This window comes from Pieris napi, chromosome 2 (assembly GCF_905475465.1).
Source record: "Pieris napi chromosome 2, ilPieNapi1.2, whole genome shotgun sequence".
Taxonomy (NCBI): domain Eukaryota; kingdom Metazoa; phylum Arthropoda; class Insecta; order Lepidoptera; family Pieridae; genus Pieris; species Pieris napi.
Genome location: NC_062235.1, coordinates 5351527 through 5378431, shown reverse-complemented (window position 1 = coordinate 5378431; position 26905 = coordinate 5351527). Strand labels below are relative to the sequence as shown.

At 32.6% G+C, this 26905-nt stretch overlaps 2 protein-coding genes across 5 annotated transcripts; one reads left to right on the top strand and one right to left on the bottom strand.

Annotated features, from left to right (window-relative positions):
• Nucleotides 1–173: 173 nt before the first annotated feature.
• Nucleotides 174–26081, bottom strand: LOC125062979 (O-acyltransferase like protein-like). 2 transcript variants are annotated; one of them, XM_047669162.1, is made up of 14 exons: nt 25863–26081; nt 24022–24218; nt 23674–23813; nt 23426–23604; nt 21361–21472; nt 20990–21077; nt 20332–20501; nt 19399–19584; nt 19011–19190; nt 18598–18748; nt 18073–18250; nt 17583–17725; nt 15988–16100; nt 174–603 (listed from the first exon to the last, which is right to left on the bottom strand). In XM_047669162.1, exons 1-13 carry the CDS (start codon nt 26002–26004, stop codon nt 15990–15992), a joined length of 1977 nt encoding a protein of 658 aa, XP_047525118.1. In that variant the 5' UTR covers nt 26005–26081; the 3' UTR covers nt 174–603; nt 15988–15989. The 2 variants fall into 2 exon arrangements, with proteins under 2 accessions (XP_047525118.1, XP_047525117.1); XM_047669161.1 differs by lacking the exon at nt 174–603 and adding an exon at nt 14164–15019 and having other exon boundaries at nt 25863–26080.
• On the top strand, nt 3224–13259 carry LOC125062971 (O-acyltransferase like protein-like). Of its 3 annotated transcripts, XM_047669155.1 has the most exons (14): nt 3224–3284; nt 3838–4011; nt 4607–4743; nt 4806–4948; nt 5103–5281; nt 5364–5475; nt 5816–5903; nt 6493–6665; nt 8555–8740; nt 9006–9185; nt 10325–10475; nt 11953–12130; nt 12665–12807; nt 13028–13259. In XM_047669155.1, exons 1-14 carry the CDS (start codon nt 3230–3232, stop codon nt 13136–13138), a joined length of 2010 nt encoding a protein of 669 aa, XP_047525111.1. In that variant the 5' UTR covers nt 3224–3229; the 3' UTR covers nt 13139–13259. The 3 variants fall into 3 exon arrangements, with proteins under 3 accessions (XP_047525111.1, XP_047525115.1, XP_047525116.1); XM_047669159.1 differs by lacking the exons at nt 10325–10475; nt 11953–12130; nt 12665–12807; nt 13028–13259 and having other exon boundaries at nt 9006–9573; XM_047669160.1 differs by lacking the exons at nt 3224–3284; nt 3838–4011; nt 4607–4743; nt 4806–4948; nt 5103–5281 and having other exon boundaries at nt 5366–5468.
• Nucleotides 26082–26905: the final 824 nt, after the last annotated feature.

Sequence of the window (26905 nt, the reverse complement as noted above, 5' to 3'; positions counted from 1 at the left end):
GTCAGCGTCCATGGGCGTCTGTAACATCAAGTGCCCGTTTGCCTCCTGTTACATTAAAAAAATACATCGATACTAAGACTGCTTAGTAACCCTTGGCATCATGTTTTTAAAGTTTATTTGTTTGTTATTATTGTTATTTAATTGTGCATAAAAAGTGTAAATAAATAAATACATACCTGCAAAATTTACTTTTATTTCATACACTGTAAACGCTTATTAAATTTGCGTGCAATGACATTTTCATTCTCTTGCTTAAAATCTGTTTTTTTTAGGTTTTTCCAAGCACTTTTTCCATTTTTTCTCTCCTTTAAAAGCTTTCTCAGAACTCAAGTAATAAATAAAAAAATACTCGAATCCAGGCGCCTTCGAATTTTGCGCTTAGCAAACCATTTTGCGATTCATTTTTATTTATATAGATTATACAAAATTTACTATATTACACTTATAATTATAGAAGTTAAGTCTTACACAAACTCTTTGAACTTTTTTCTGCTTCCGTTTCTGAAATTCATGTTTTATACCTAAATAATGTACTTAAGCTTTGTACAATCCGAATCTCTCATATTTAGATTCATATAATTCTTTTAATCAGTCCGAAGAATTCTGAAACAAGTTAAATATAATCTTAGATATTAGTTTTTTCTAACAAATTATCAATCAATTGTGTCAATAACTATAACCATAGCCATAGACTTTTTATAGAAAAGCATCACTTTTGTTATTTGCAAAAAAGTTCTGAATCACTCCAATAGAAAGGAAGGTAGAAAGTGAAGGGAAAGGTAATAGACCAGTGCCGATAATTTTTGAAACCTAAAAAAATAATAGTAGAATGAAACCTATTGGAAAGGGAGGATAATATTATAAAAATTAAAGGAAAAATAATTTACGGGCGATCTGAGGTCGGGAAGGGTAGGGGCGGGGGGGGGGGAGTTTTAAGCGTAAAAAACGGTTTATCTTGATTTCCGGCAAAACTAATAGTCCTATCGAAGAAAGTTAAATGGCAATGTTGTAGGTAATAAAAATATCTAAAAGTTTTGTATTCACACATTTTTCACATAACCTCAAAATTTATGGGAAAAATTCAAAAAACCAAGTTTTTGGTTTTTAATTTTTATCTTTTACAAATTTTTTTTTTAACGAAATTTGGTGAAAACTTACCTTTCTATGTCCCAAATACGCTGTAATTTATTTGATTAAAAATATTTATTTTTTCACCTTATTTTGAATTAATATCGAAAAAACACCCTAATTTTCAATCGAAAATTCACCCGTCAAAATATCAGCTTTTTTCAAAACGTTGGTGTGCTTTCAGTTCGTTGAAATCTCTACTTTCCTATAGTAAAAAAATAAATATATATTGCCATAGTAAATCTTCTCAGAAAAAGCAAAAAATCGTATGCAGTAACGCCCAGACCTGTCATCCCCTTACCTACTTCTCTCACTACCCTTCCCGACCTCAGATCGCCCGTAAATTATTTTTCCTTTAATTTTTATAATATTATCCTCCCTTTCCAATAGGTTTCATCCTACTATTATTTTTTTCACTTTTTATTTATTTTAAAGGCTATCTGCACTGGTCTATAACTAACAATGAACGATAGGAATATTGTCGTCTAGCAACTGGAAGGACGGAGGAGAGGAGAGAGAGGATACAGACAGAGACAGGGACCGATTGTTGTCAAAGCAAAAAACGATAACCTGTATATTAGTTTTACATGCACGGCACACATTAGGTATAGTTGAGATTTATTGAAAATTTCGATTACGACACTTCTGAAAATAAAAAGTTAACAATCGTATCCTATTTATCTTAATTTGTTATGATTCCGACACAAGTAAAGATAGCTATAATATTTACGTTCCGGTTGTGAGATTCTTTTAATCCTACCGAACTAGCACGAAAATGCGCGGCGTTGACGTTTTTCACCGATGTCTAGTATCAATCTCAATTTGTTTTTATGGAAAAATGGGTTTCTTAATTATTAACAATTTTTTTCTACTTTTATGTTAATATGCATATTGGCACTGATATTCTTTAAGTAGAAAAAGAAATGCCATTACGTTTAAAACACGTTGTATAAGTTTATTTTTCTTTACCCAATTCAAAGACAGAAACGGCCAAATACTCGTACAAAATTCATTACTAATTCATCTACGAATGTAGTACCTCGTCTAGGTATTTAGAGGTATTTAATCAGAATACTTACGAATTAATATTTAAAGATGAATGAACCATAATGTGTAGCGGGATTGAAGTAATACAGGTCATAAATATTGTAACAAACCAGTGTCCGCCCTGTAAAATAAAATATTGATTAACGCCCAGTTTTTATCTTTTAATCCTTGGAATTTTATAAAATCAATTACAATAGTAGTATTTGACGTCATGTTCTATTAAGTAGTAATAACTACAATTCCAACTATAATGACAACATGACTTAAGAGGACAATTTTTACGGAGAGAAGACTTTTTTCTTTTGAGGATTTCTACGTAAATTCTACACATTTATGAAAAACAACATGAGATCCACGCATACATGTTACGGTTAAGAAATCAGTTGACTTACAATTTCAAAGATGGACATTTTATTGGTATTGGTCTGTAAGCCTATCTGCAGCAAGTCAAAACTCCAATGAATCATCAAGATACAAAGTGACATACGGCCGAATACCTGCCAACCACTCCACGACGCAAAGCGCCACCATAATTCTGCAAAAGGAAATTTGACTGTTTCAAAGCAACGCACTTCGTATTATTTAATATCAGATGGGCATGTTTGTTCTATAAAAGAATTACCTGATTATACCAATTTTGGTAGAGAAACTAGGTTTAGGACAACACCTAACGCTACGCCTCAGAATTCAGGCAAGGCTCTCTTATAAAAAGTGCTAAAGTACAACAGGAACATGCCTCGTGCGTTTTAAGAGCAGCGATCTAAATAATCTAAAGTAAATTATGAATAAGACTGACCTGAAACTCGTAGCTTCAAAAGTGTAAGTTTGTAACTAGGTTTAAGAATGATAACCTTATGTTTCATATTTGTATTTCATCAATAATTAATAAAAAGTGGTTTAGCGGAGTCCGGAAAATCTTAAAATTATTTTTTATCGAGGTACGTAATTCTAATAATTTTTTTAAGTTAATCTTGACTTTATATACGACGGACGAGGTCATAGAATTGAGTCGTAAGTTTGCGTGACTGCAGTAACCACGCGTGTTTTTTTTAAGATGGTTAAGTGGCTGTTGTTAGTGATATTGACTGTGGTAGAGGCAAAGTTGAATGGTATGTGTTTCTTTTAAGAGTAAAGGGCTAGATTTTATTGAATATACCTATTTGCCTATGTTATGTCTAGTACCGAGGTTTCCATGGTTCGATATGGGAAATATCCCATTTGGAAAGCAGCTTTTAATTCCTAATTTATAGGACGGTACGGCTTAAAATCCCTAACAATTGTGCTGTAGAAAGGACACTGTCGTATATGGAATAGTAATGAATGTAATTATGCACTTTAGTTCAGGCATTCGTTTGTCTACGTCAAAATAGCTTTAAGAACTCTCGAAAGCCTTTACAGAGACTTTGTGGGCTACAAATAAACAGCACCGCAATACAATGTAATACGTACTTAGTTTTAAAAATGGGGAAACGCAAACACAAAAATATTAAAATTTATAAATAATAATGCTTACACAGATTTTATAAATACACCATAAGGTTTACACCAGGCATTGCAATATATGATTAAAAATGCAATTTGTGGTTAAAAATTGCTATCTGTTATTGTGCGTGTTATTTGAGTAACTTCGATATTACTTTTTTATGTGTTTTTTCATTTTAGATCAGCATGACGTCTGTCCAGAACAGATTTTCTTATCCAACAAGTCCAGTGCACAAAAATGGATACCCGATAAAATCAATGCAATAATAGAGAAAAATAATTCTTCGAAGTCTAACATAGTTATTTCACAAACGTTGAAATTTTCTCATTTGAAAAGTGTCAATGATATAACTGGTAAGTTATTTAGTTTTATTGACGATTCCTGCCGTCTATACGAAGCAGGATTATGAACGAGATGTATTTTTCGCTGAATTACATTTTTACATATATAAAACAGAAGCAGCAATCATTTAAGGTCGCTTAGACAAATAGTTTCCCTTGTGTATTCGTTTCAAGACTTTAAGTCAGACATACTTAAATGATATGAGTTTTATTGAAATAGCAAGTATCAGTTTGCCTTAACTTTTATTTAATTTTTTTTGAATGCCACGTGATACTACGTTAAATAAAACGGGTGGCTCATTCTGAGGAATATATTTTTTATATCTTTCTCGGACCTCGATCTCTAATGGATAAAAAGAAAAAAGAAATTCATATGCACATCATGAATTATAAGATTTACCTTGTATGCTATGAGGAAATATGTTAAATAGATGTTTTTGTCCAAACATATTAATATGAAAGTAATTTGTAATTGATAATACCGACGTTATCATACTTTATTTTAATCCTATTATGTTTTTTCCTTTTTTATACGTATATTTTATATATTATGAACGAATAAAGATAATCAAATTTGAACATATTACATAGCTGAAATCATTTTCAGATGATTTATACTACGCGATGCCACCGCTATTCCAGTTGGACGATTATGACGCGTGCCTGGTTAGGAATGGAACTTTTTGCCTGGGTTCCTTTCACTTATCAGCACCTAATGACAACCAACTTTACAGACTTCTACAGGTACCCTATATTCATTTATAATTTAAACATTGTGCAAAAAGTATATATAAATGCATTTTTAGTGGGTTTCTTCCAATACGAGATATCGATTCAACCATACACAGCTGCATCGAGGATTGTGTCTGAGCACGAGCTGCATCGACGTTTCTAACACTCCAATGTCCCCTAAACAGCAATTCCAGCAGTGCGTTAATAACATCACAAGGTATTTATTAAATACGAATAAAATTAATCGATATTGTATCGCAACGATACATATAGGGTTTCCACATTATAATCATTACCATTGCTCAAACGTTTTTACGCCGACGAAATACTTTGTTCTTATGAAGATACAGATGTACGTGTGTTTGTCATAGGTCTCAATATGGCTTAGAAGCTTCCATGCTACGCCTGGATTACTGCAAGGATGCGCAGACACCCACGAGCGTACCGCGTGATGTTGCTGACGATATTTTCTTAGCTCTCTGCATCGCGCTGCTTGCGGCAAATGTGCTCGGAACCATGTACGATGTTTTTAGGGATAAGACAAACAAAGGTAGTTTTTTTAAATTTTTAAGCCCTCATATTTTTGTGTGTGCTGCAATCTATGTGTAAATTATAACTCAATATGTTTTAAGGCAACCAGCTTCTATTATCGTGGTCTCTTATAAGCAACTACAGGAACTTCACTCATATTTACCCCAACGAAGACACCATCGTGTCCCGGTTCAACTCCATACATGGTATAAAGTAAGACATCCTTTTTAAAATATTTAAGATATTCTAGAAAAAAATAAATATCAAGCGTTGTGGCTAGCAAAAAGTCGTTGTCTATTAAAAAACTATAACTAAAATTAAAAAAAAAAACTACTGTTAGAGTCATCGAGAGTACACTATTAGTTAATTGCTAACGAGGAAGAATGGCGAACGGTTCGATTGGATATTTAGTAGGATGGCTTATCGGCAATTTAGAACAATGTTCATATTTGAAGTGTAATTTGATGCATTTAAACCTTTATTAGGAAAGTTTTAATATATTTTTAAGACTCGCATATTTTAATTGTTCATTGTCATATAATAAATATTTCAGATCATTTATCCTGCTATTTATATTGATGGGTCATTCAGCAATAGCGATACATATTGCATACCTTTACAACCCTAAAGCACAAGAATCGGTGAGTTATTTTAACTTAAGGCTTGGTTTAGTCTTTATACTTGACCTGAAGGCCTAACTGTAAGCTTGATAAAAAACTTCATAAAAAATGGTAAAGACACTCATAAGCTACTCAAAGAAAAAAAGGTTCAAATTCTGACAGAACATTGTGTGTTTGCCGAATGTCTATATCGATTTCATTTGTTTCCAACCAACACTTTATTCTGGAATGTCCAGTGTTCACAGCTGCCAGGTGCTGGAGCAACATGTTAATTAGAGGATAACTCTAGCAGTTAACTAGCATATGAAAGACCTCCAGGTCACATCTGGAAGTTTTCTTGAAAAAAAAAATCGTTAAATTCATGAAACGTGCTGTCTCTTGCCTGTAAATATTTAGTTAATACCCCGTAGCACCACGAAATATCGTAGACTTTAAAATATCCCTGACTTCTAGGGGATCTATTATTAACATTTTTTTCTTAAATCTTCTTGAATGACAATGTATACATGAAAAGTAAACACTGTCATTAAAGAATATAAAGAAGATTAGTATAGCGGATTTTCGGTAGCGGAAAGATACGATATGAAGAACTTGTATTTCTTTGCAATAGATGAGGCTGAATCCAGCATTCATGATTCTGATGAACGGCAGCCAGGGCGTACAACCATTCTTAGTGCTCTCCAGTTTTATCTTCGTCCATCATTTCCTACTCCTGGGTGGGCAATACACGAAGCGATCTCCCGTCCTCATATTCTTTGTTCTGGTGCTACGACGCATTGCAAGGTCTGCTATATATAAATTTATAATAAAAAATGCATTTGGTGGGTACGTTAGTAGGGACATGCTTTTTCCAAGTATTATATCGTTCTCTAGTCAGTAAACATTTTGATTTGAACTCTCAAGTATTCGTATATCGATACGAGTAAAAAATTATATTATTCGCTTTCCATACATTCAAATGCATTTGTAGGAAAATAAATGGCATGCTTGTGGTCGCCTTTGTATAGAATAGTTATATTGTAAAATACTAAGACTATAATAAAATACTAAGAATAAATAATAAGACTACATGTTTAGTCTTATTATTTAGACAAAATTCACGATTTATAAAAAAAATTAAAGCCCCGAATAGGTAGAAGGATTATAATGATCTTTATATAATTTACATTACTTACATTCTTATAAAAACTTATAAATACTTCAAAACAAATTTAAATAATTAAAAAATCTCAGCCTTGAATTAAATTCAATAAAATCATTATCCGCCTTAATCTTTAGCTGTTTATATCCTTACATACAAAGTCAAATTAATCACACCTCCAGTAGTTGTGTACCTATCTATTTATGCAAACGTAGACTGTCAATTTGTTTATGTTTTAGGATAAAAAATTTCTTTAAGCTACTTTAGGCTATGTTCACATGTAACGCGCGTTAACGTGCGTCAACGCGCGATCAAATTTGAAGAGCGTTCAGATGATGAGCGCTAACGCGCGTTGCGAGAGTACTCGTCAGTCTAGTTCGGTAGAACGTAGAAAATGGACGTGGAAGAGGCTATTATTTTGTGGTTATATTATAAAGAAAAATATAGAAAAAGAAAACGTACACATTGGGTTCATCCAATTTTGAAAAAAAAATACAAATTATATTATATTTTTTATACAAATTTGCTATATTCCAACTTGCTGGCCTTTTTTCTACTTCATCGATTAGTAAGTCGATGTCAATATCTTCAATTTCACTCATTTTAAATGCGAGAACAAAATATAATTACGAAAATTAACAAAATTACATGCGATCGCGATGAAAGCGCGCGCTCATCTGAACAGCAAACGGACATTAATATCAAAGCGCGCGTCAACGCGCGATCACCTGCGTCTAGAGACTTTTTCTCTGAGCGCCGCGTTGACATGCGTTGACGCGCGTTAACGCGCGCTCATGTGAACAGTTGTATGAAAATACCACAATGTCTAGTCGCGCGATTTGAAAACGCGCGTCAAGTTTTTTCCATCTGAACATAGCCTTATGCTTTAGTATTATCCACCAACCCCATTTTGCACGCCTCACAGTGCTCTACTCTCGACATGTCAAAAAACAACAATAACATTAAAATCAATTGTTCTTGGACGTCCGTCAGTCTGTGTTTATGGATCCATGTATGTGGCAGAGAAATTGGTCGAAAAATGTATCGTACCAGAATACTTTTTTTCTTATTATATAAAGTTATACCCTGGGCTGATTCCTAGTTAATATTAGCGTTCTGAGTACTGTCGTTTAATTATAATTTGTAAAAAACTAAAATACGACTGTGTATTTGTATATCTATATATACATTTATTTTAGTATATTTTTTTTCCTCACCTTAGAGTTACGGCGCCACTATATATTTTTTTATTATATTAAGTAAGTAGTAAGAAGTAAAAATAAAAAAAAAAGTAAACTAATGATTTTCTTTTTTTTAAATGTGAATGACCGCTATGAGGCGTGCACTTTTGGATTTTCCAAACTATTTATGTTATATTGTATTGGCAAACAATAACATAGCCGTAATGTCTTATTTAACGCTTAGCTAAATAGGATTATTTATAATAACGAATGTGAGCCGAAAATTAAAGAGATACCCTATCTTACGGCTTTACCTTCAAAAGTCATAATTCCTGATACGTACATTCCAGAATATTACCACTATACATGTTCATGGTGGGTTTTACGGCAACATGGAGTCGTTTCATAGGTGACGGCACGATGTGGATTCCGATTATGGAGAAGGAAGCTCAGGTCTGCCGGATGAAGTGGTGGTCCCACGCGCTCTTCATAAATAACTTTTACCGCCCTGACGATCGCTGTCTGATACAAACGTGGTATGAGTTTATCCTGAAATAATTGTTTTAGCCAATTCAATTTTGAAGCTTCTATTGTAACCAAAACGTTAAAATCGCGAACTTAAACTTTCTATTAATATTTTTTAGGTTAATATCAGTGATCTTAAATTCTCTTAAGACAGCTCGGTCTAATCTAAATAAATTTTATTGTATTTTGATTATTTAAATTGAATTTAAATATAGAAATTTTAGTTTGCTGTATTAGCAGGTTTTTCTTCATATTTAAGTGAAACTCGGTTTTTAGGTTCATTGCAGTAGACATGCAGCTGTATGCACTAACAATCGTGCTGGCGATTGCACTGACTCGTTGGACAAAAGTCGTGATCAAAATTATACCATTATTGTTTTTGGTCACTATACTTTGTAACTTCGTCGCTGCGTACACTTTCAATTTAAAGGCTAGCTTGTATTTGACTAATCCTGAGTAAGTAATTACAATTTTAATACCTAACCAAACAATGTACCTATAATGAACATTATTTATACATACTTTTTATGAAATTACTTTGGCATATGACCTAACACAAATTCCCGCAATTACGCAAATACCAGATAGTCACAAACCATCTTTGTCGGACCTTACATCCAGAGAACTACCAAGTCTCCGTCGACCCTCTTTTGGGTTCGTCGGATTATTGCTAGATACAAAGTGCTTTGCCTACTACGCGCCTTCCACAGCCGTACCGCTCCTTGCTCTGCGCACGACAGCACAGGGGCACATACATACTCTTTACACTGGCCATGCAGGTATTTCTCGGGCAGTTGTCGATCCATACTGGATCAAACTTGTGTCTGAAGTCTAAACTCTGCTTCTTTTTGAAGTGAAACTTCTTTATCGGGGTTGGAAAAAAATTTAGTGTAACATTTTTTCGTTACGCGTCACATTTTTCCGTTACGCGCCATCTTTTGAAGTGAAAATTCTTTATCGACGTTGGAAAAAAATTTACACACATTTGTCACATTTTTCGGTTACGCGCCATCTTTTTCTTGTCCCTACCACGGTTGATCCGAAGACATTCGAAGCCATTAGTAACAAAAATATATAATAACGATAACAATGATAGTAATACTAATAATTCTATTACAATTAATGAAATTCTGTAATAATCTTAGTACTACATAGAAGTACAGTAATAAGTTAAAATGAAATAATTGTATTTGTATTCATGTCTATGATAATAAAAGCCTTTTGTTAAACTTTATCTAATTAAACTTTATTTAACCAATTTCTGTAAAGTTGCATATAGTAGATCATTTTTCGAAAAATAAGGTCATAAAGAAGTTTCACTTCGTTCTTAGTTTCTTAGTTTTTTTTATCCGTTTCATTGATAATTTTTACTTCATAGACAAGGTGTATCACAGGTCGTAGATTTTTGTATTTGGGATATGCCTATACGATGTTTTCCTTCACCAGTGTTAGATGCGCACATAGACAGAAAGTCCATTGGTTGGCTGGAGACCTATGACCTCAGACATAAGAGTCGCAAGCTGAAGCCACTAGGCCAAAACGGCTCACTTTGCGATTCTCATACAGTAAAACTAACCTTATTATTTACTGTTAAGATATTTGAAGAAACTACATTATGGCATGCCGTCTTTTAAATGGATGTATACCGCACCGTGGGCCAGCCTTCCCGCCTCTCTACTAGGAGTAGCGATGGCCTACTTGTACTACGAAATGCGCAATAATAAAATCGACTTACACAAGTATAAGGTAATCATTATTTCTTTTAAATTTATGGACCTACCACAAAAAAACTTTTTTGAATTTGAATATTATTCATGTGCCCAAGAACACCCCAAGGTCTAAAGATATCTGAACCTTAAGACAAGGATAGAGGCTGTCCTATGGGAGCTTAGCAACATTGGTTTATTATACGTATATATTATTTGGAACATTTTAGATATATAATAATCCTTTAATCTTGACAATTGTACTATTATACTCTAGCATTTTAACTTGAAAAGATCAAAGTTCTAGCAGTGGAATTCGGTTGCATAAATACTATAAATAATCTTTCAAATGACACTAAACAAACTTGATATAGACCAGTGCCGATAATTTTTGAAACCAAAAAAAATTACAGTAGGATGAAACCCATAAGAAAAGCAGGGGAATATGATCAAAATGAAAGGAAAAATAAATTACGGTCGATCTGAGGTCGGGAAGGGGTAGGGGGGAGTTTTAAGGGTAAAAAACGGTTTATCTCGATTTCCGGCAAAACTAAAAGTCCTATCGAAGAAAACTAAATGGCAAAGTTGTAGGTCATAGAAAGATCTACAACTTTTGTATTCACACATTTTTCACATAACCTCAAAATTTATGTGAAAAATTCAAAAAACCAACTTTTTGGTTTTTTATTTCTATCTTTTACAAAAATTAATTTTTTTAAACGAAATTTGGTGAAAACTTACCTTATTATGTCCCAAATATACTGTAATTTATTTGATTAAAAATATTTATTTTTTCACCGTATTTTGAATTAATATCGAAATAATATCATAGAGAAGTAGGGAAGGGGATGACGGGTCTGGGCGTTACTGCATACGATTTTTTGCATTTTCCGAGAAGATTTACTATGGTAATATATATATTTTTTTTTACCGTAGGAAAGTAGAGATTTCAACGCACTGAAAGCACATCAACTTTTTGAAAAAAGCTGAAATTTTGACGTCAGAATTTTCGATTGAAAATTAGGGTGTTTTTTCGATATTAATTCGTAATAAGGTGAAAAAATAAATATTTTTAATCAAATAAATTACAGTATATTTGGGACATAATAAGGTAAGTTTTCACCAAATTTCGTTTAAAAAAATAAATTTTTGTATAAGATAGAAATAAAAACCAAAAAGTTGGTTTTTTGAATTTTTCACCTAAATTTTGAGGTTATGTGAAAAATTTGCAAATACAAAAGTTGTAGATCTTTTTATTGCCTACAACTTTGCCATTTAACTTTCTTCGATAGGACTTTTAGTTTTGCCGGAAATCGAGATAAACCGTTTTTTACCCTTAAAACTCCCCCCCCTAACCCTTCCCGACCTCAGATCGACCGTAATTTATTTTTCCTTTCATTTTGATCATATTCCCCTCCTTTTCTAATGGGTTTCATCTTACTGTAATTTTTTTCACTTTTTATTTATTTTAAAGGCTATCTGCACTGGTCTAATAGGTGCAATATCTTTTATTACAGTGGTTCAAAATAGTATATCGAGCGTCAGTGCCGGGATTTTTTGGATGGGTCTACGCTGGGTATTTTCTACCTGATGAGCCCAGTCGTTTAGTATCTGCGTTTTACGCAGCATTCGATAAACCTATCATATGTATTATCTTTTGTATAGTACTGTTGGGTTTTATCTACCGCATTGATAGTAAGTATTTTCATGCTTAAAACTATTTATATTCCAAGTTTACAATTGCGACGATCAAGAGTAAAGAAGTTTCTTTAACGATGGTTTTTATTTGAAAAGGGCTACTTTTGAATCTAAAAATCCTAATATAGTGATCGTCGTCGTGATATATGATACATGCGTAGAGAAGCTAAAGTCGTACGATAGTGATAATTCGTGATTTCAACTCACAATTCACTTCATTAAATGAACTGCAATAGTCACATATATATCACTTATTTAAATCTCAGGGCCAAGCAGATGAAACCTTTGAGGATGTTTTTAGGCTAAAGACAAGATGTTATTATCTTATATGAGTGTTATGTAGTAGTCTGATTGAATCATATAAAGCCTTTACAAAATTTATATATAAACTTAAGTTAATACTGTATTTTTTAAAATTGTTTTGTTTTTAAAATAAAAACATGGTTGTTATTAATAAAAACGTTGTTTACAAATAGTTTTGTGGCTATAGAGACTCTCAAAATATTTAAACAGTAAAACCACGAATTTCAGATATATATTGGCGCGCCATGTCTTGGAGTGGTTGGCAGTTGTTAGGTCGCATGTCTCTTTGCATTCTTATGGTACACTGGACTTTCAACCTTATGCAGATTGCGTTACAGACTAATGTCAACGAGGTATCTGTTTTGAAAAATGTAAGTAATGATTATATATTTGCAGGTTTACCCTCTTATCTGACCTAATCGAAGCAGAAATAAGTGTAAAATTGTGCTACCCTTTATTTAACTGGTGATCTTCTCTTAAGTAGTATGAACTAGTGTTTAATTTGGCTTTTATCATATCAGAAACTAGGGCTATTAAATGTTTTGTTTTTGATATAAAGCTAACCCCTTAATTCTATCTATATTTTTTCAGTTAGGTCACTGGCTCGTGACGGTTTTAATGACATATTTGACGTCTATACCGCTCCATTTACTGGTCGAGATGCCGGTACAAAAATTTCTACGAGCTTCTCTAGGCATATAGAAACACAAATGATAGCAAAATAATGACATTTAATATTCAAAGTTCAAGAACTTTAACTTTGGGTCATTCACGTTACAATTATGTTACCTTTGGTATGCAGCGTAGAAGGAGACATTGCAAAAGCTGCTGCTTTTTCTAATATATGCGTACTTTTTGTATAACTTTAATTAGCCATTAACATCTTTTTTACGTACACAAACATAGTTTTATATTAATTTGTATATTAAATTTTCATTGAATATATTTGAGGCGCTCAAACGCCGACATTTTGCTTTTGCTTATTTTATTTATTTATTAAGAATTTGTTGTATTAATAATAATGTAGTAATAGATAACGTACATTATTAAAAAAGTATCAAGCGTCCTTATCGCTTCCTTCGAGGCATCCCTAGTAAGGGAGAAGAATCATGAACCACAATTTCAAAATACAATAAAAATTATACAATTACAAAAGTCACAATTGAACAGATGGAAAGGATATGGCTAAGAGTTATCTATAAGGCTTTTAAAAGATATTACAGAGGTAGGTATGGGGTAGGGAAGCAAATTCCATAACTTTATGTCGAAGATCCTTAACTGTGAGAAACATTTAAAAACCATCCTAAATCATCTATTCTTAAACTTCTAAAATGTTCTAAACAATTAATCTTAAGTATAATAATTAAAAAGTATTATATTATAATTATTACTCTATCGAACAGATATTTTAACTTACGTAAACTGCAATAGTGTAGTAACATGATTAAGGACCTATCTATATCTCGATAAAAAAAACCAAACGTATCCAATTTTTGACACTTTGAATTCATTTTATAACGAAAATGTATATGGAACATGATTTTGAAATTTACACGATATATTTTATCGCAAGCCAAGTTTCGTTTCAGAACAAAAATTGATAAAAGACATTAATTTAAGTTAACGTTTTACATAACTAATTATTATTACGGGCCGGCGTGCCTCAGTGCTCCAGCTCACACACAGCTATTCGTGCTGGAATAGGGCCTTAAATAAATGTAGAACAATTAATTATAAGTATTATTTATTAATAAATTCACCTTCATTATCTAACCACTTGCCTTTAAAGTATGTTATTCAGTGGTTCGGCTCAGATGGCCTTATTGTGCTTTGGTTACAATTATCTACAAAGGCTCTACATTTCTGGATTGATGACTGGATTCCCTTTGGTATTTAAGTAGTTTACGACTTAAAGACCAAGTGATTAGGCTAAAACTATAAAGTGTTAGCTACTTGTTAGTGTGTTGTATGGGCTACATATGAAAACTTCTCATGTCTAACAATGTTATTTCGGTTACAATTTTCTTAACCTACATAGTAATAATAAAAATAATTAAAAATTAATAAAAAGAAAATTTAAAAATTTGGTCCCCGTGGCAGTGTACCTTTAACGCTGGCAGCATTTCCTCGCTATATTGCGATACTTATTCGTTGAGCGAGGAAAGCACCAGCTCTGGGGTTACCGGTACTATTTACCAGGAGTCAACTTAAATCTTAATATTAGCGCCTGTGCACTTGAACCCCACGGCCCAAGAGTCTCTACTCTAAAGGAAACAAAGTCGAAGTTGGAGGGAAGACTAATATTGGAGCCATTTATTATTTTTAACTTTAGAACACCACCGGCAAACGTGTCTACACCAAATACTATATAATACTCGAATCCAGCCGCCTTCGAATTTTGCGCTTAGCAAACCATTCTACGATTCATTTTTATTTATATAGATTATACAAAATATGCTATATTACACTTATAATTATAGAAGTTAAATCTACACAAACTCTTTGAACTTTTTTCTGCTTCCGTTTCCGGAATTCATGTTTTATAACTAAATACTGTACTAAAGCTTTGTACAATCCGAATCTCTGAAACAAGTTAAATATAATGTTAGAATAAATTATCAATCAATTGTATATATATTGTAACTATAACCATAGCCATAGACTTTTTATAGAAAACCATCACTTTTCTTATTGCAAAAAAGTTTTGAATCACTCCAATAGAAAGGAAGGTAGAAAGTGAAGGGAAAGGTAACTGACAACGAACGAAAGGAATATTTTCTTCTAGAAACTGGGAGGACGGAGGAGAGGAGTGAGAGCATAGAGACAGAGATAGGAACCGATTGTTGTCAAAAGTGTTGGAAGGTCATGGTGCTGTCCACATATAATTGTCTATGATGCACTGCATTTAAATTTGGAATATCTTTATTTTATTTTTACATGCGGTGTCATTTAATTCAGTTCATATATTTTCTCATACAAGTAAACACAATGTTTTAAAATTTATTTTGCATTTTAATTAATTGCTTTAGCCACTAGTCCACCCTATCAAAAGGAAAGATAACCGATAACCTGTTTTAGATTCACGGCACACATTAGGTATAGTTAAGTTTTATTGAAATCTTTTTACGACACTTCTGAGAATCTAAAAAGTTAACAATCGATAATATGTACGTCCCGGTTGCGAGATTCTTTTAATCCTACCGAACTAGCACGAAAATGGGCGGCGTTGACGATTTTCACCAATGTCTAGTATGAATGAGTTTGCAAATCACTTGACTCATTTTACCTCAATTTGTTTGTATGGAAAAAAGGGTTTCTTAATTATTAACATTTTCCTTGAACTTTTGTGTTAATATGCATATTGACACTGACATTCTTTAAGTAGAAAAATAAATGCCATTACGTTTAAAAAACGTTGTATAAATATATTTTTCCTTTACCCAATCCAAAGCCAAAAAACGGCAAAATACTGGTACAAAATTCATTACTAATTCATCTACGAATGTAGTACCTCGTCTAGGTATTTAGAGGTATTTAATCAGAATACTTACGATTAAATATTTAAAGATGCTCGCAAAAACATTTGAATCGGTTTTTCCACCATAATGTGTAGCGGGATTGAAGTAATGCAGGTCATAAATATTGTAACAAACCAGTGTCCGCCCTGTAAAATAAAATATTGATTAATGCCTAGTTGTTATCCCTGGAATTTTATAAAATCATTACGGTATTTTTGAAAGAAATTCGTGCCAATATCCCGCAATACCGTTTATGTATTCTGATACTATAGGTATTTAATAACCACTCGTTATTAGAGTAGTAGTATTTAGCGTCATGATCTATTTGTAGTAATTACATAACTACAATTCCAACTATAATGACAATATGACTTAAAGTAGGGGGCCCACGATGCTAAATGGGGATTTACTCGAGCGTCATAGAGACCAATTGGGTTGCGAAGCTTTGATAATTATAAGAAAATAAATGTTATATAAAAAAACCTAGACTTCAAAAATGTAAAAAAAAACTGTGCCATAGACATACTCGAGCGCGTCAGATATTAATAGCATCCATGTCCTACGTATTTTGAATAATGTACGTATGTTAATCTGATTGTTTGCGTGGTGGGGGTGGTCGTACGTAAGTGTTGAAAATGTAAAAAAAAAATTATATCGAGTGCGTCAGATTTTGTAAGGGGGTGTTAAGTGAACCTAAACAAAGCTCCCATCTAATAATCTGACGATAAGAATGTGACGCAAGCGCGCGGTCGTTATTAGACTGTGCAAAAAAATGTTTTTTTTTTAATCATTGAACTTAATTGATTGACAAGCTCTGAAAATTGTAATAAGTGTATGTTGTGCAAGTAGAACTTGTATTTATGATATAATAGTTTTAAAAAAATGCTTAAAAAGAATAAAAAATAAAAATTAACCTGAAGAACCGGTTTACTTTGACGATATTCTAAAATATTTATACATTTTTATAAAGTTTATAATGTAAGATTTTTGCAAAGTAGTTTCACCATAAAATTCACACTTTATGTTAATATTACTCATAGTTAATATTTTTAAACTAATATAGGCATCACGCAGCCGCACGTGTTAAACTTTATCGACGAATTTTTCTGACTTCGACTTGTAGAAATCGTCAGGTTTTTATTTTTCGTCATTTTTGAATAATTATTTCCTTCAAAATAAAAAAAAATCTGCTACGCTCGAGAATGTTGAGATGACGTTTTTTTTTACAACTTTACAGCCCTCCCCTTTCTTTACGTTACTTACAAATTGTCAGATTAGTGAAATATACAATTCTTAGCATGTAACTAACTTAGCCTAACTTATGCTGATGCGCTCTAGAAAGTCTGATCATTAACTTTTTTTTACTAATCTGATCCTTTTTCCTTGACGGGTGGCCATATATATGGAGCTCATATTTGGTAGAGATACTTAACCGGGTACAAGGTATAATTATCTGCAACGCTGGAGTAAATCCCGAAATCCCCTCTTGGGCTCCCCAGCTATAAGAGGACTATTTTTACGGAGAATACTTATTTCTTTTGATGATTTCTACGTAAATTCTACACATTTATTACACTCAACATGAGATCTACGCATACATGTTACGTTTTAGAAATTATTTGACTTACAATTTTAAAGAAGGACATTTCATTGGTATTGGTCTGTAAGGCTATCTGCAGCAAGTTAAAACTCCAATGAATCATATAGATACAAAGTGTCATACGGCCGAATACCTGCCAACCACTCCACGACATAAAGCGCCACCATAATTCTGCAAAAGGAAATTTGACTGTTTCAAAGCAACGTACTTCGTATTATTTAATATCAGGTGAGCATGCTGCCCGTTTGTTCGTTTCTCTATAAAAATTGGTATAATCCGGTAATTTTTATAGAGAAACTAGCTTTTTTAAGTATTTTTATTTATTAACACTTTATTGCATATATGTTATGAAAAATTAAATATAATAATATCTTAACTTACGAATTAAACAACGCGTGCATCGGGCGCCCAAAGCCATTTACTACGTGGTTTACGTTTATTAATGTTTATACAATTCATAGGTGTTTTATTGTATAAATATTGATTTTTATTTAACATATTTTAAACTCAGTACTTACGATCAATCCGATATATAGAGCCCAACAATATAACACTAAAGAATATGGCGTAGATAGGTCTGTCAATAGCTGCATAGACCGTAGTGAGAAGGTAAGACGGCTTTTGCGGCAGCAGATACGCGCTTAGCATCCACGCAAAAATGCCGACTATGGAGATACGGTATAGTACTCGGAACCACTGCAAAATACGATGCAATATTAGTGCACTGAACAAACTTAAAAACTGTTAAATGTTTCATCACAATGTTAAGGTTACTTTCCATGCCTATTATGGATATAAATATAGCATTTAAACAGAACTAATAGGAATTACCACAGTAACATTTATATAAACTTTATTTGTTTTTTCCGGTTATGGATTTACAAAATCTCTAATGCATAGCTTAGCCAAAGTCTTGGTTGCATAAACTGTCCCATTTGGTTTTGAGATTTCTTAAATAAATTTAAACCAGTGAAACATATCGAGATCTACTAGATAGATCTTCTACTAGGTACTATCGATATTGAAAATAAGGTTAAACTTACTCGGTAGTTTTGCAAATTGATTTTGTCTTCCCGTAGATTGTAATATAGGAATCCGAGCATCACGCCTAGCAATGAGGCGGGCAAACTTCCCCAAGGGGCGGAATACAACCAGTTAAAAGACGGTTCTCCGTGGAACAATTTCCTCACATATCTATTCAGTAAGGACAAATAAAGTATTCGGATATTTTACATATTAACACAATGTATTTGTGATTAATTCTTAGAGTACAAGAACTACCGGCGTTACAGGTGTTTATATGAATCAGTTAGCACTGTATCATTTGATACTTTATTAAATAAGTACGTAAATTGACGCCTTTGTAGTACTAAAATTATTTACATTTTTCTTATACTCGCTGCAAAGATCTCGTCTGTTTATGTTTATATGAATTCATGAACACTCTCAAACTTACTCAGGGGTCGAGATGAAAAACATAGCATTTAAGTTGTATGTATAAGCAGCAACGAAAATACACAGAACGGCGACAACGAACATAACCAGAAGCGTTTTAATAGCGGCTCTCCTCCGTTGGCTTAGCACTAATGCCAGTAGAATAGCTAATGCATACAGCTGCATATCCACTGCAACAAACCTGAAAACAATTTTTATTTATCCACCATACTATTAGCTCATTTCGGAGTTTTTATAGGAGACATTTAGATATGATATCGCACCACAAGGTCTTGTTGTGATTAGGATGGACAGAGGTCCCAGCTGCTATCTTAACTGCTCAGTTTAATTAACGTATTGTGACTTTCAACAAAAAGTGTTGGGATAAAGTTATACTTATAAAAAAATACCATGTTTGCAGTAGACAACGATCGTTAGGGCGATAAAGGTTGTGTATGAAGAGTGCGTGAGACCACCACTTGAGCCGGCAGAGTTGAGCCTCCTTATCCATGATCGGGATCCATAGTGGACCGTCACCCAGAAATCGGCTCCACGTTGCCGTGAAATACACCATGAACATGTATACAGGTAATATTCTGGAATATATATAATATAAATACAGTGTAAATTCGTTATGCTCTTTATAATGAATTTCACGGGACCGAGCATTTTTATTTGTTATACAGAGGGAAGATTTAATGTATGCGTATTGTGTTAAACCAAGTAAATTTAACTCGTCTTTACGTTATAGAGAGTCACCGTTATAAAGCGTTTACACGGTACCTACTATAATAACAAATCCATAAATACATATAAGCTAGCTATATACTCTAAGGTTTGTTTTAATATATCAGGTAGGGGCCGTTTAAGCATTACGTAAGCATTATAGGGGAGGTTCTTTGATTTTCTTATTTGGTGATTACATAGACACTATTATTTATTTTTTTCACATATTCCAGGATTCCTACAAAAAAATAATTTTATACAAATTCCTACAAAATAATATTTTTTATTATTTTTAAAAAAATAATTTATGTACTCTCTTCTTTTTGAGACCTTTGCTTACTTTGCTGACAAGAGTGGGTGGGGGGTGGTTAATTGCAGTAAATCTGCTTAGATAATAGTTGAACGGCCCCATACCGGCCTTATTTAAGTTTTTGTATTACATGTGTGTATTATATGTGTGCAAAACAGTCACAGAACGGTGGTAAAATTAAGCATTAATCTTTCATCAGTGCAAAATGTGACCTGTGCCTTCGCCCACGCATACACAAAATGTGTTTCAATCGATATTCAAACAATGGCATCCGTTGCAACATCCGTATGTCGGGAAGTCGGTATACCTGGTCATTCTTCGTAGAAGCATAATGAAGAAAAGTTGAATGCTTGAGATCTTGTGACGTGATTCCATCAATTGGAAGTTGTGGATGAAGAGAAAGCTGGATAGCAATATATAGCCCTGCACAGCGATGCTGCCATTCGTAAAAATCAAAGCCAGTGGGTTCTGCCGTTGCTAGATATAGATCAGAATTTATTTAATTTTTTATTACGAACAACAACAATATATTAAGAAAATTTTTCTGATTAAGGAAAATTTCTAGTGAATCTTTAAAAAATGGATATATTAAAATCATATATCGGTCCAGCCTGCACACGATTTGTTATGTTTTATATGATTTTTCTATACAACATGAATATTAGATACCTATTTCGAGTTAATTAGTCAAAGCATTTTATAATTTCTAATAACCAATAGTAATTTCATTACGACTTTTAGTAATGATAAAATAAATAATATAAATTTTATTTTCACGAGCATATTACATATTATCAGTAGCAATATAATTGAATTACAAAAAAAGCAACTTTGGCATATTTGATATATTACTGTACATAGTTAAATTTACATTCAAAATTTAAATATCACCAATATAAAAAAGATAAATTGATGAAATAATAGAAGAATTAACAGTGCGCTATTAAATGCAGCGGACTACTTACTGTTTCCAAAAAGTCCGGATTGTGCAAGTAGCTAATGTGTGAAACAGTCACCGAATGAGCGAAGATCACCACGATAAGAGTAACGGATCTGAAAACAATTCGCAAACAATTTCACGAATAAGAGTAACTTTAACGCCATTAAAAATAGATTCTATTCCATGCTAGTAAGAAAAATATATGAAATAGGTGCTATAATAATCCGAGTTTTTTTAATATTTGACACACAATTATTGAATTGCCGATCATTTTCAATTGAGAGCTACAATTTATTAACTTTAATTCGTTATAATTAGTTACAGATATAATAATTATGATGTAGTTATTTTTTGAATTCAGTTATTAATGGAGATTTCTGTTTAACTTAAACTTACTTGATGCCATGTATGGGGTTGAACCGGGATACAAGAGTGTCCTCGTTGGGGTAAACGTGAATAAGCTTCTTGAAGTTGTTGATGATAGACCATGATAAGAGCAGCTGGTTGTCTATAAAGAAAGAAGTGAGAGGTATTTAAATTTGTTCATTAATTGACTAAACTTAACTCATTTTGCTATATATACTTTATTCAGTAGGTTTATATTTTCACAAAATATCGGAACGAAATTGTGTTTTTTTTTTTGTACACAAACGAACATGTTAGTTTTTATTTATAAATCGCGTATCGTACACAATATTTTAGATGTAAGCTAGTATTGGATTATTTTCTATTTTAAACAATGGAAATTGAAAAAGAAATTGAAATTGAATCTGCCATTAAGTATAGGACAAACATCTTGTTGTAGGCAATCGAAGATCAAATTATGTCAATCAGAGAACCTTTATCTTTATAGGATAGTATCTAAAAACGGAGGAAGGATCGTGAACAGTTCTTCCAACCTAAAGGAAGGATTTTCGATCAGTCTAACTTACATAGTTAAATACGGGTTATTTCTTTACATTTTTTAAATTCAAGAAATCAGTCACATACTAACTGTACAAGTACGGCAAATCTTTAAAAAAAAAACAATAAAGATTAATAAATAAAAATAATATAATATTTAATTTAATTTAATAAGTCATAATATTAATTATGGCATGATTACTTATAGTCCATTCGCCATGGCCATGTATAAATGACAAAGTAAGATAGGTCATGTGGACAAAAAAACTTCATAAAAAAATTAATTATTATTAATGATTGCATGTTTTACGCTGGATTTACCAGTTTAACTTTTTTAAAACAATACAGTTTCATCAGTTCGTAAATTACACAATTATAGGGTTAAGGGTTTACTTAGAAGGAGAGGAATAAATAGAAGACAGAACAAGTTAGATTTGTGATAGCATCAATTATTAAAACCTTGGGGTATTTCTGTTTAGTGCGTTTGTTGGCAAGTTTGCTTGGCAAGGGCATTAAGTTTGCGTCCGGGAGGTTAACACAGTCAATTACTAGAAGTTTAAAAACGGGAAATGACGAAATTAGGTATATTCTTTTTTTATCTTAACTGTGTCATATAATAAATTGAGGCCGTGTCGAAGCACCAGGAGGATCAGGATCCACTACTTAAGCGTACGTCTGAGAAATGTTCTACTCCCGCCGAAATAATTATTGTTAAAGTATGCTTCTTATTCACTAAACTTCATATACGTACGTTTATTAGCTTTTTCTAGACCGTTTTTATTTTTTATAAGAAATGTATGTTTAAGTATATAAAAACAAAAGTAAGTGTTTGTATGTTTTTGAAGTTATACTTCTTTAGGCGCGTTATGAAAAATTGATGAGAGTGAAATTTTACGATGCGCGCGCACCGTCACAAAATTAACAGAATGAAATTGCCCACGGAAGATGCTACGGCATTGGACGTAATTAAAAAACAACATTCGAATAATAATAGAATTTATCTTACACTTAATGTAAGAGAATATTTATTTATTTAATTTTTCAAATGTAAACTGAACTTTATTGACTATAATGACTCTTTTTCCAGTCTTTAATTATTTAATTGAAATTAATTATTTGCATGCAATCAAAAACTATTTTTAATAATGCCAAAGAAGTATAACTTATAACGCGCCTACATAAGTAGGTACAAGCACCCTTTTTTTGTTTCAGTAATTAATTTTAATCTATAATATAATAATAGTAAACACAAAATATTAATGTTAATTATGTATTCCTTTTTTGCTGCCTCTTACAATGCTTTGTACTAAAAAACATTTTAATTACCAGGTAATAAGTAATTAATATTAATAATGTTATGAAGATAAACATCAAGAGTTATTATATATAATTTTTTTCCAAAGCCTGTAAAAAATACAGTGGCTAATTTTAACTTAAGGCTCAATTATTGGGCTTCTACTTGATCGTACGACTTTAGTGTGGATTTGGCACGGCCCTTTATTCCCACTGAAAAAGCACCCTCCGATGGTAACAGTACTAGGGATATACACAAACATACCTTTTTTATCTTTATTCCTGAAGAGGTCATAAAAAGTTCCAAGAAGATTGGCCACAAGGAGGGCGGCGCATAGTGCGAAAAATCCCTGGTCGGCGACATCAGGCGGCACGCGTCGCGGTGTCTGCGCGCTCTTGCAGTAATCCAGGCGGATCAGGGTCGCGTCTAACCCATATTGAGACCTGTATCAGAGGCTCTTACATATCTGCCACCGAACTTGTAAGATACACTATAAGAATACACGTTCTCACCTGGTAATATCGTTAACACACTGCTGGAATTGCTTTCGGTTGGATAGATGGCCATCGGCCCTGCCAAAACAGGTCAAGCTTGAGCATAGCCCGCGATGGATTAGTGTATGATTGAAGCGAAGTTTCTCATTGGAGTTAGCCTGCCAATACACAAAAAGGCTAAATAATAGATTTTAAATGTATTTAAAAATATCACAAAACTATTTTACTACGAATTCCGTGAATTGCGAAAATAGCCAGCACGATATCTAGCGACAAGCCTTTGGGCCTACAATATCAAATTTTAACAGTTTACGTGACAGAAATTGTAAACTGATTTCTGTATACCGTATTAGAATGTTTACTTACCTGGAGGATATCATAGAGTTTCTTGCCCCTGTAGTCTATATATGAGTAGCCAAAGTTTTTCGGGCTGTCTATGGAGGTCAACCCATTGTCTTTAGGAATAGTGAGTTGAAAGGAGCCGAGACAGAAAACTCCATTTTTAACGAGACACGTATCGTAGTCATCAAGTTGGAACAGAGGAGGCATTGAAGAGTATTCATCTGTAAATAAGATATATTATTTCTAAAAACATAAACAAATTAATTACTGGTGTTTGTTAGATAAAATTGATTGAACTTTAGGTAAATAAGATGGAATATTTTGCGGATCAATATGTTACATCTAGTTGGTTCTGAATAAATCAGTAAGTGAAGACATAAAATATTGGTTTGATCAAAACTCATTAATATTGATTATTAATTTTATTTTCTTAACCTTCGCGCCTATACATAATATATAGGGGTTATGCAGTTATATCAAATAGTAATAAATAAGTATGGTATATTTTTTATTTAATTGAGCATGAAAACAGTAAAATTATTTTTAATCTATTCGGAGCAGTGTTGGTCTTTGGGCTTAAGCATGCGACTCTCACCGTGAGGTCGTGAGTTCGATCACAGCAACATTAGAAAGACAATTCTCAGGAACCCAGCATGCATATTCCCAAAAAAATTACGATATATGTCGTCAGATAGCAGAAGATTCATGATATTGCGAGACATGCTTCTTGGAAAGAAAAAAAACTATCAGATATAGCCCAGATACTTTATAATATAATAATAAAAAAGCAATCAATTTTGTTTTGTAGTTTGTTTGTGGCATTTTCATAAAAAATTGATAAAATTATAATTCGTGAGGTAATAAAATATCATATTTCTGCTTAAAAAATTGACTGCGTTAATTGAAGCTGGTAAATCAAGACTTGAGAGTAAAGTTGGGAGTTGAGGAGCATGAACTACTACTACTGGTTCGTCATCTCCAACTGTAAACGGCGTGGCAAACTCGCTAAAGATAACGCCCCGCGCAGAAGTCTGGACTAGCGTTGGCTGCCGTTAAGGAATATCCTCCATTTTCACCGGAACTAGCTGATAGTAATTTCTACCTATTTACGCGGTTCAATAAACAGCTCAGAAGCCTTTAATATGAAACAGCAGTCGCCTTGGTACAAGATTTTTCTGCAGAGCCAGATATCTTTCGTATATATGGGATACGGTCAGCTATAGCGCGACTGGACTATTATTATATCAGTAGAGATTATCTAATATATAAAATGCTTTAATATAAATTGCGTGTCTAATTTAAACATTTCTATGGATCAGATCCCAACCCTATGTTGAAAATGTTTGTAATCACCTTCAAAGTATATTTCAAACATTTAAAAAATATTTTTGTTTGAGCAATTACACAAAAAATCTTTTTCTAAATTGGTCCATCCAGATTGCATTAAAGATGGATCTCCTATTTCATCTAACGTAAACAATTTATAATTTTATAATCTAAAATCGCATTACAATGTAATGATTTTTATGTTCATTTCCATCTTTTGGCAAAAATAAACTATAAATTAAAAAACTGATCATTAAAATATTAAATTAAGAACCAGTAGAGGTTTTAAAGCAAAACCACTTATGAATTTCTATAAATCGTTAACAATATAATAAAAAAGAGTACAACAAGTAAACTTAAATAAATATATTCCTTTTTTTGAAAATCTAAAATAATAACAATTATATTATTATTCCTAATCAATAATAAGAAATAATAATTAGTAAAAGAAGTTCCTCAAATTCATGAAATAAATAAAAATTTACCTATTTTAACTTTTAATTTTGTTAACAATAACTTCAGTTTTTAATTTCTCTAACCTTTAAGAGAAGTTCCACTAGCTGCGGACGCCAAAAGCATCAAAGCGAAACACGTATCCATCCTTACAACACTACCACCATCTAGTTTAACACTGAAGCGATTATACTCACACCATGAATTATAAAGTCGAAGTAATCTCATTTACATAGAATAAAAGAATTCTAAACTTATGCGGATTTGTTTTTGTTACTTTATGTAAACCAAAGGCCACCACACCGTAAAATTTAATACTACGTATATATTACAGATAAATTGACAATAATTATCTTAGTAGTAAAAAAATTATTTATATTTAGTTTTGTTTAATGTTTCTATTTTAATAAGATGTGGATGGATAAAGGCTAATTATTAATATTATTATACATAACATAGCATATCTATACTAGAAGTAACATCCAATAGGACATTAAATATATATTTCTGCCTCTGTTTTAATGTTAAGATATTGTGCAGATGTGTGCTTGACAACCCAAAAAGAATATGGATTTGCTGGAAATCGGACAAAGGACCTTCGAGATAAGTATCACGTGCGCTAACCACTCAACCATGTATATATATATTTATAAAAACTAAATCAGCCTAATTAGAAAATGTCTTCTTTTTCTACTAAATTTTGTTTACGCTGTGATGAAAAGAACCGACGAGCGACCCTGACCCTGAGGGACCCTTTCCTTTTTTTTATAGATAGAGGAGAAACGGCCAGAAAGTTCACCTAGTGCCAAGAGTCATGTCAATGCCAGAAGGTTTGCGAGTACATTGTCTGGCTAAGAATTGGGACGCTCTTTTCTCGAAGGACCCTAAGTTGAATAAGTTTGAAAATACTGCAATAGGCAGATGGTTCCACATTCAAAAAATTCAAAATGCTTTATTTGTTTAGCTATGTACAATAGAATTCAGATTGAGGCTTCCCTAGTAAGTCAGAGACCTGTGACAGGGAAGCCTCTTCCGCTCTTCTTTAAATTAACAAAATTTCAACAAACAACAACCATACAACCATACTACAACAACACATAGAGGTGGTGCACGGCTACAACTCCCTTAA

Excerpts from the sequence above, each read along its gene's own strand:
- LOC125062971 (XM_047669155.1), top strand. The coding sequence starts at position 3,230 with ATGGTTAAGTGGCTGTTGTTAGTGATATTGACTGTGGTAGAGGCAAAG. Across the intron at positions 4,949-5,102 it reads TGCGTTAATAACATCACAAG|GTCTCAATATGGCTTAGAAG; the intron begins GTATTTATTAAA and ends TGTTTGTCATAG. Across the intron at positions 6,666-8,554 it reads GTGCTACGACGCATTGCAAG|AATATTACCACTATACATGT; the intron begins GTCTGCTATATA and ends CGTACATTCCAG.
- LOC125062979 (XM_047669162.1), bottom strand. The coding sequence starts at position 26,004 with ATGAGATTACTTCGACTTTATAATTCATGGTGTGAGTATAATCGCTTC. Across the intron at positions 24,219-25,862 it reads TAGTGGAACTTCTCTTAAAG|ATGAATACTCTTCAATGCCT; the intron begins GTTAGAGAAATT and ends TCTTATTTACAG. Across the intron at positions 19,585-20,331 it reads CTTCTACGAAGAATGACCAG|AATATTACCTGTATACATGT; the intron begins GTATACCGACTT and ends TATATATTCCAG.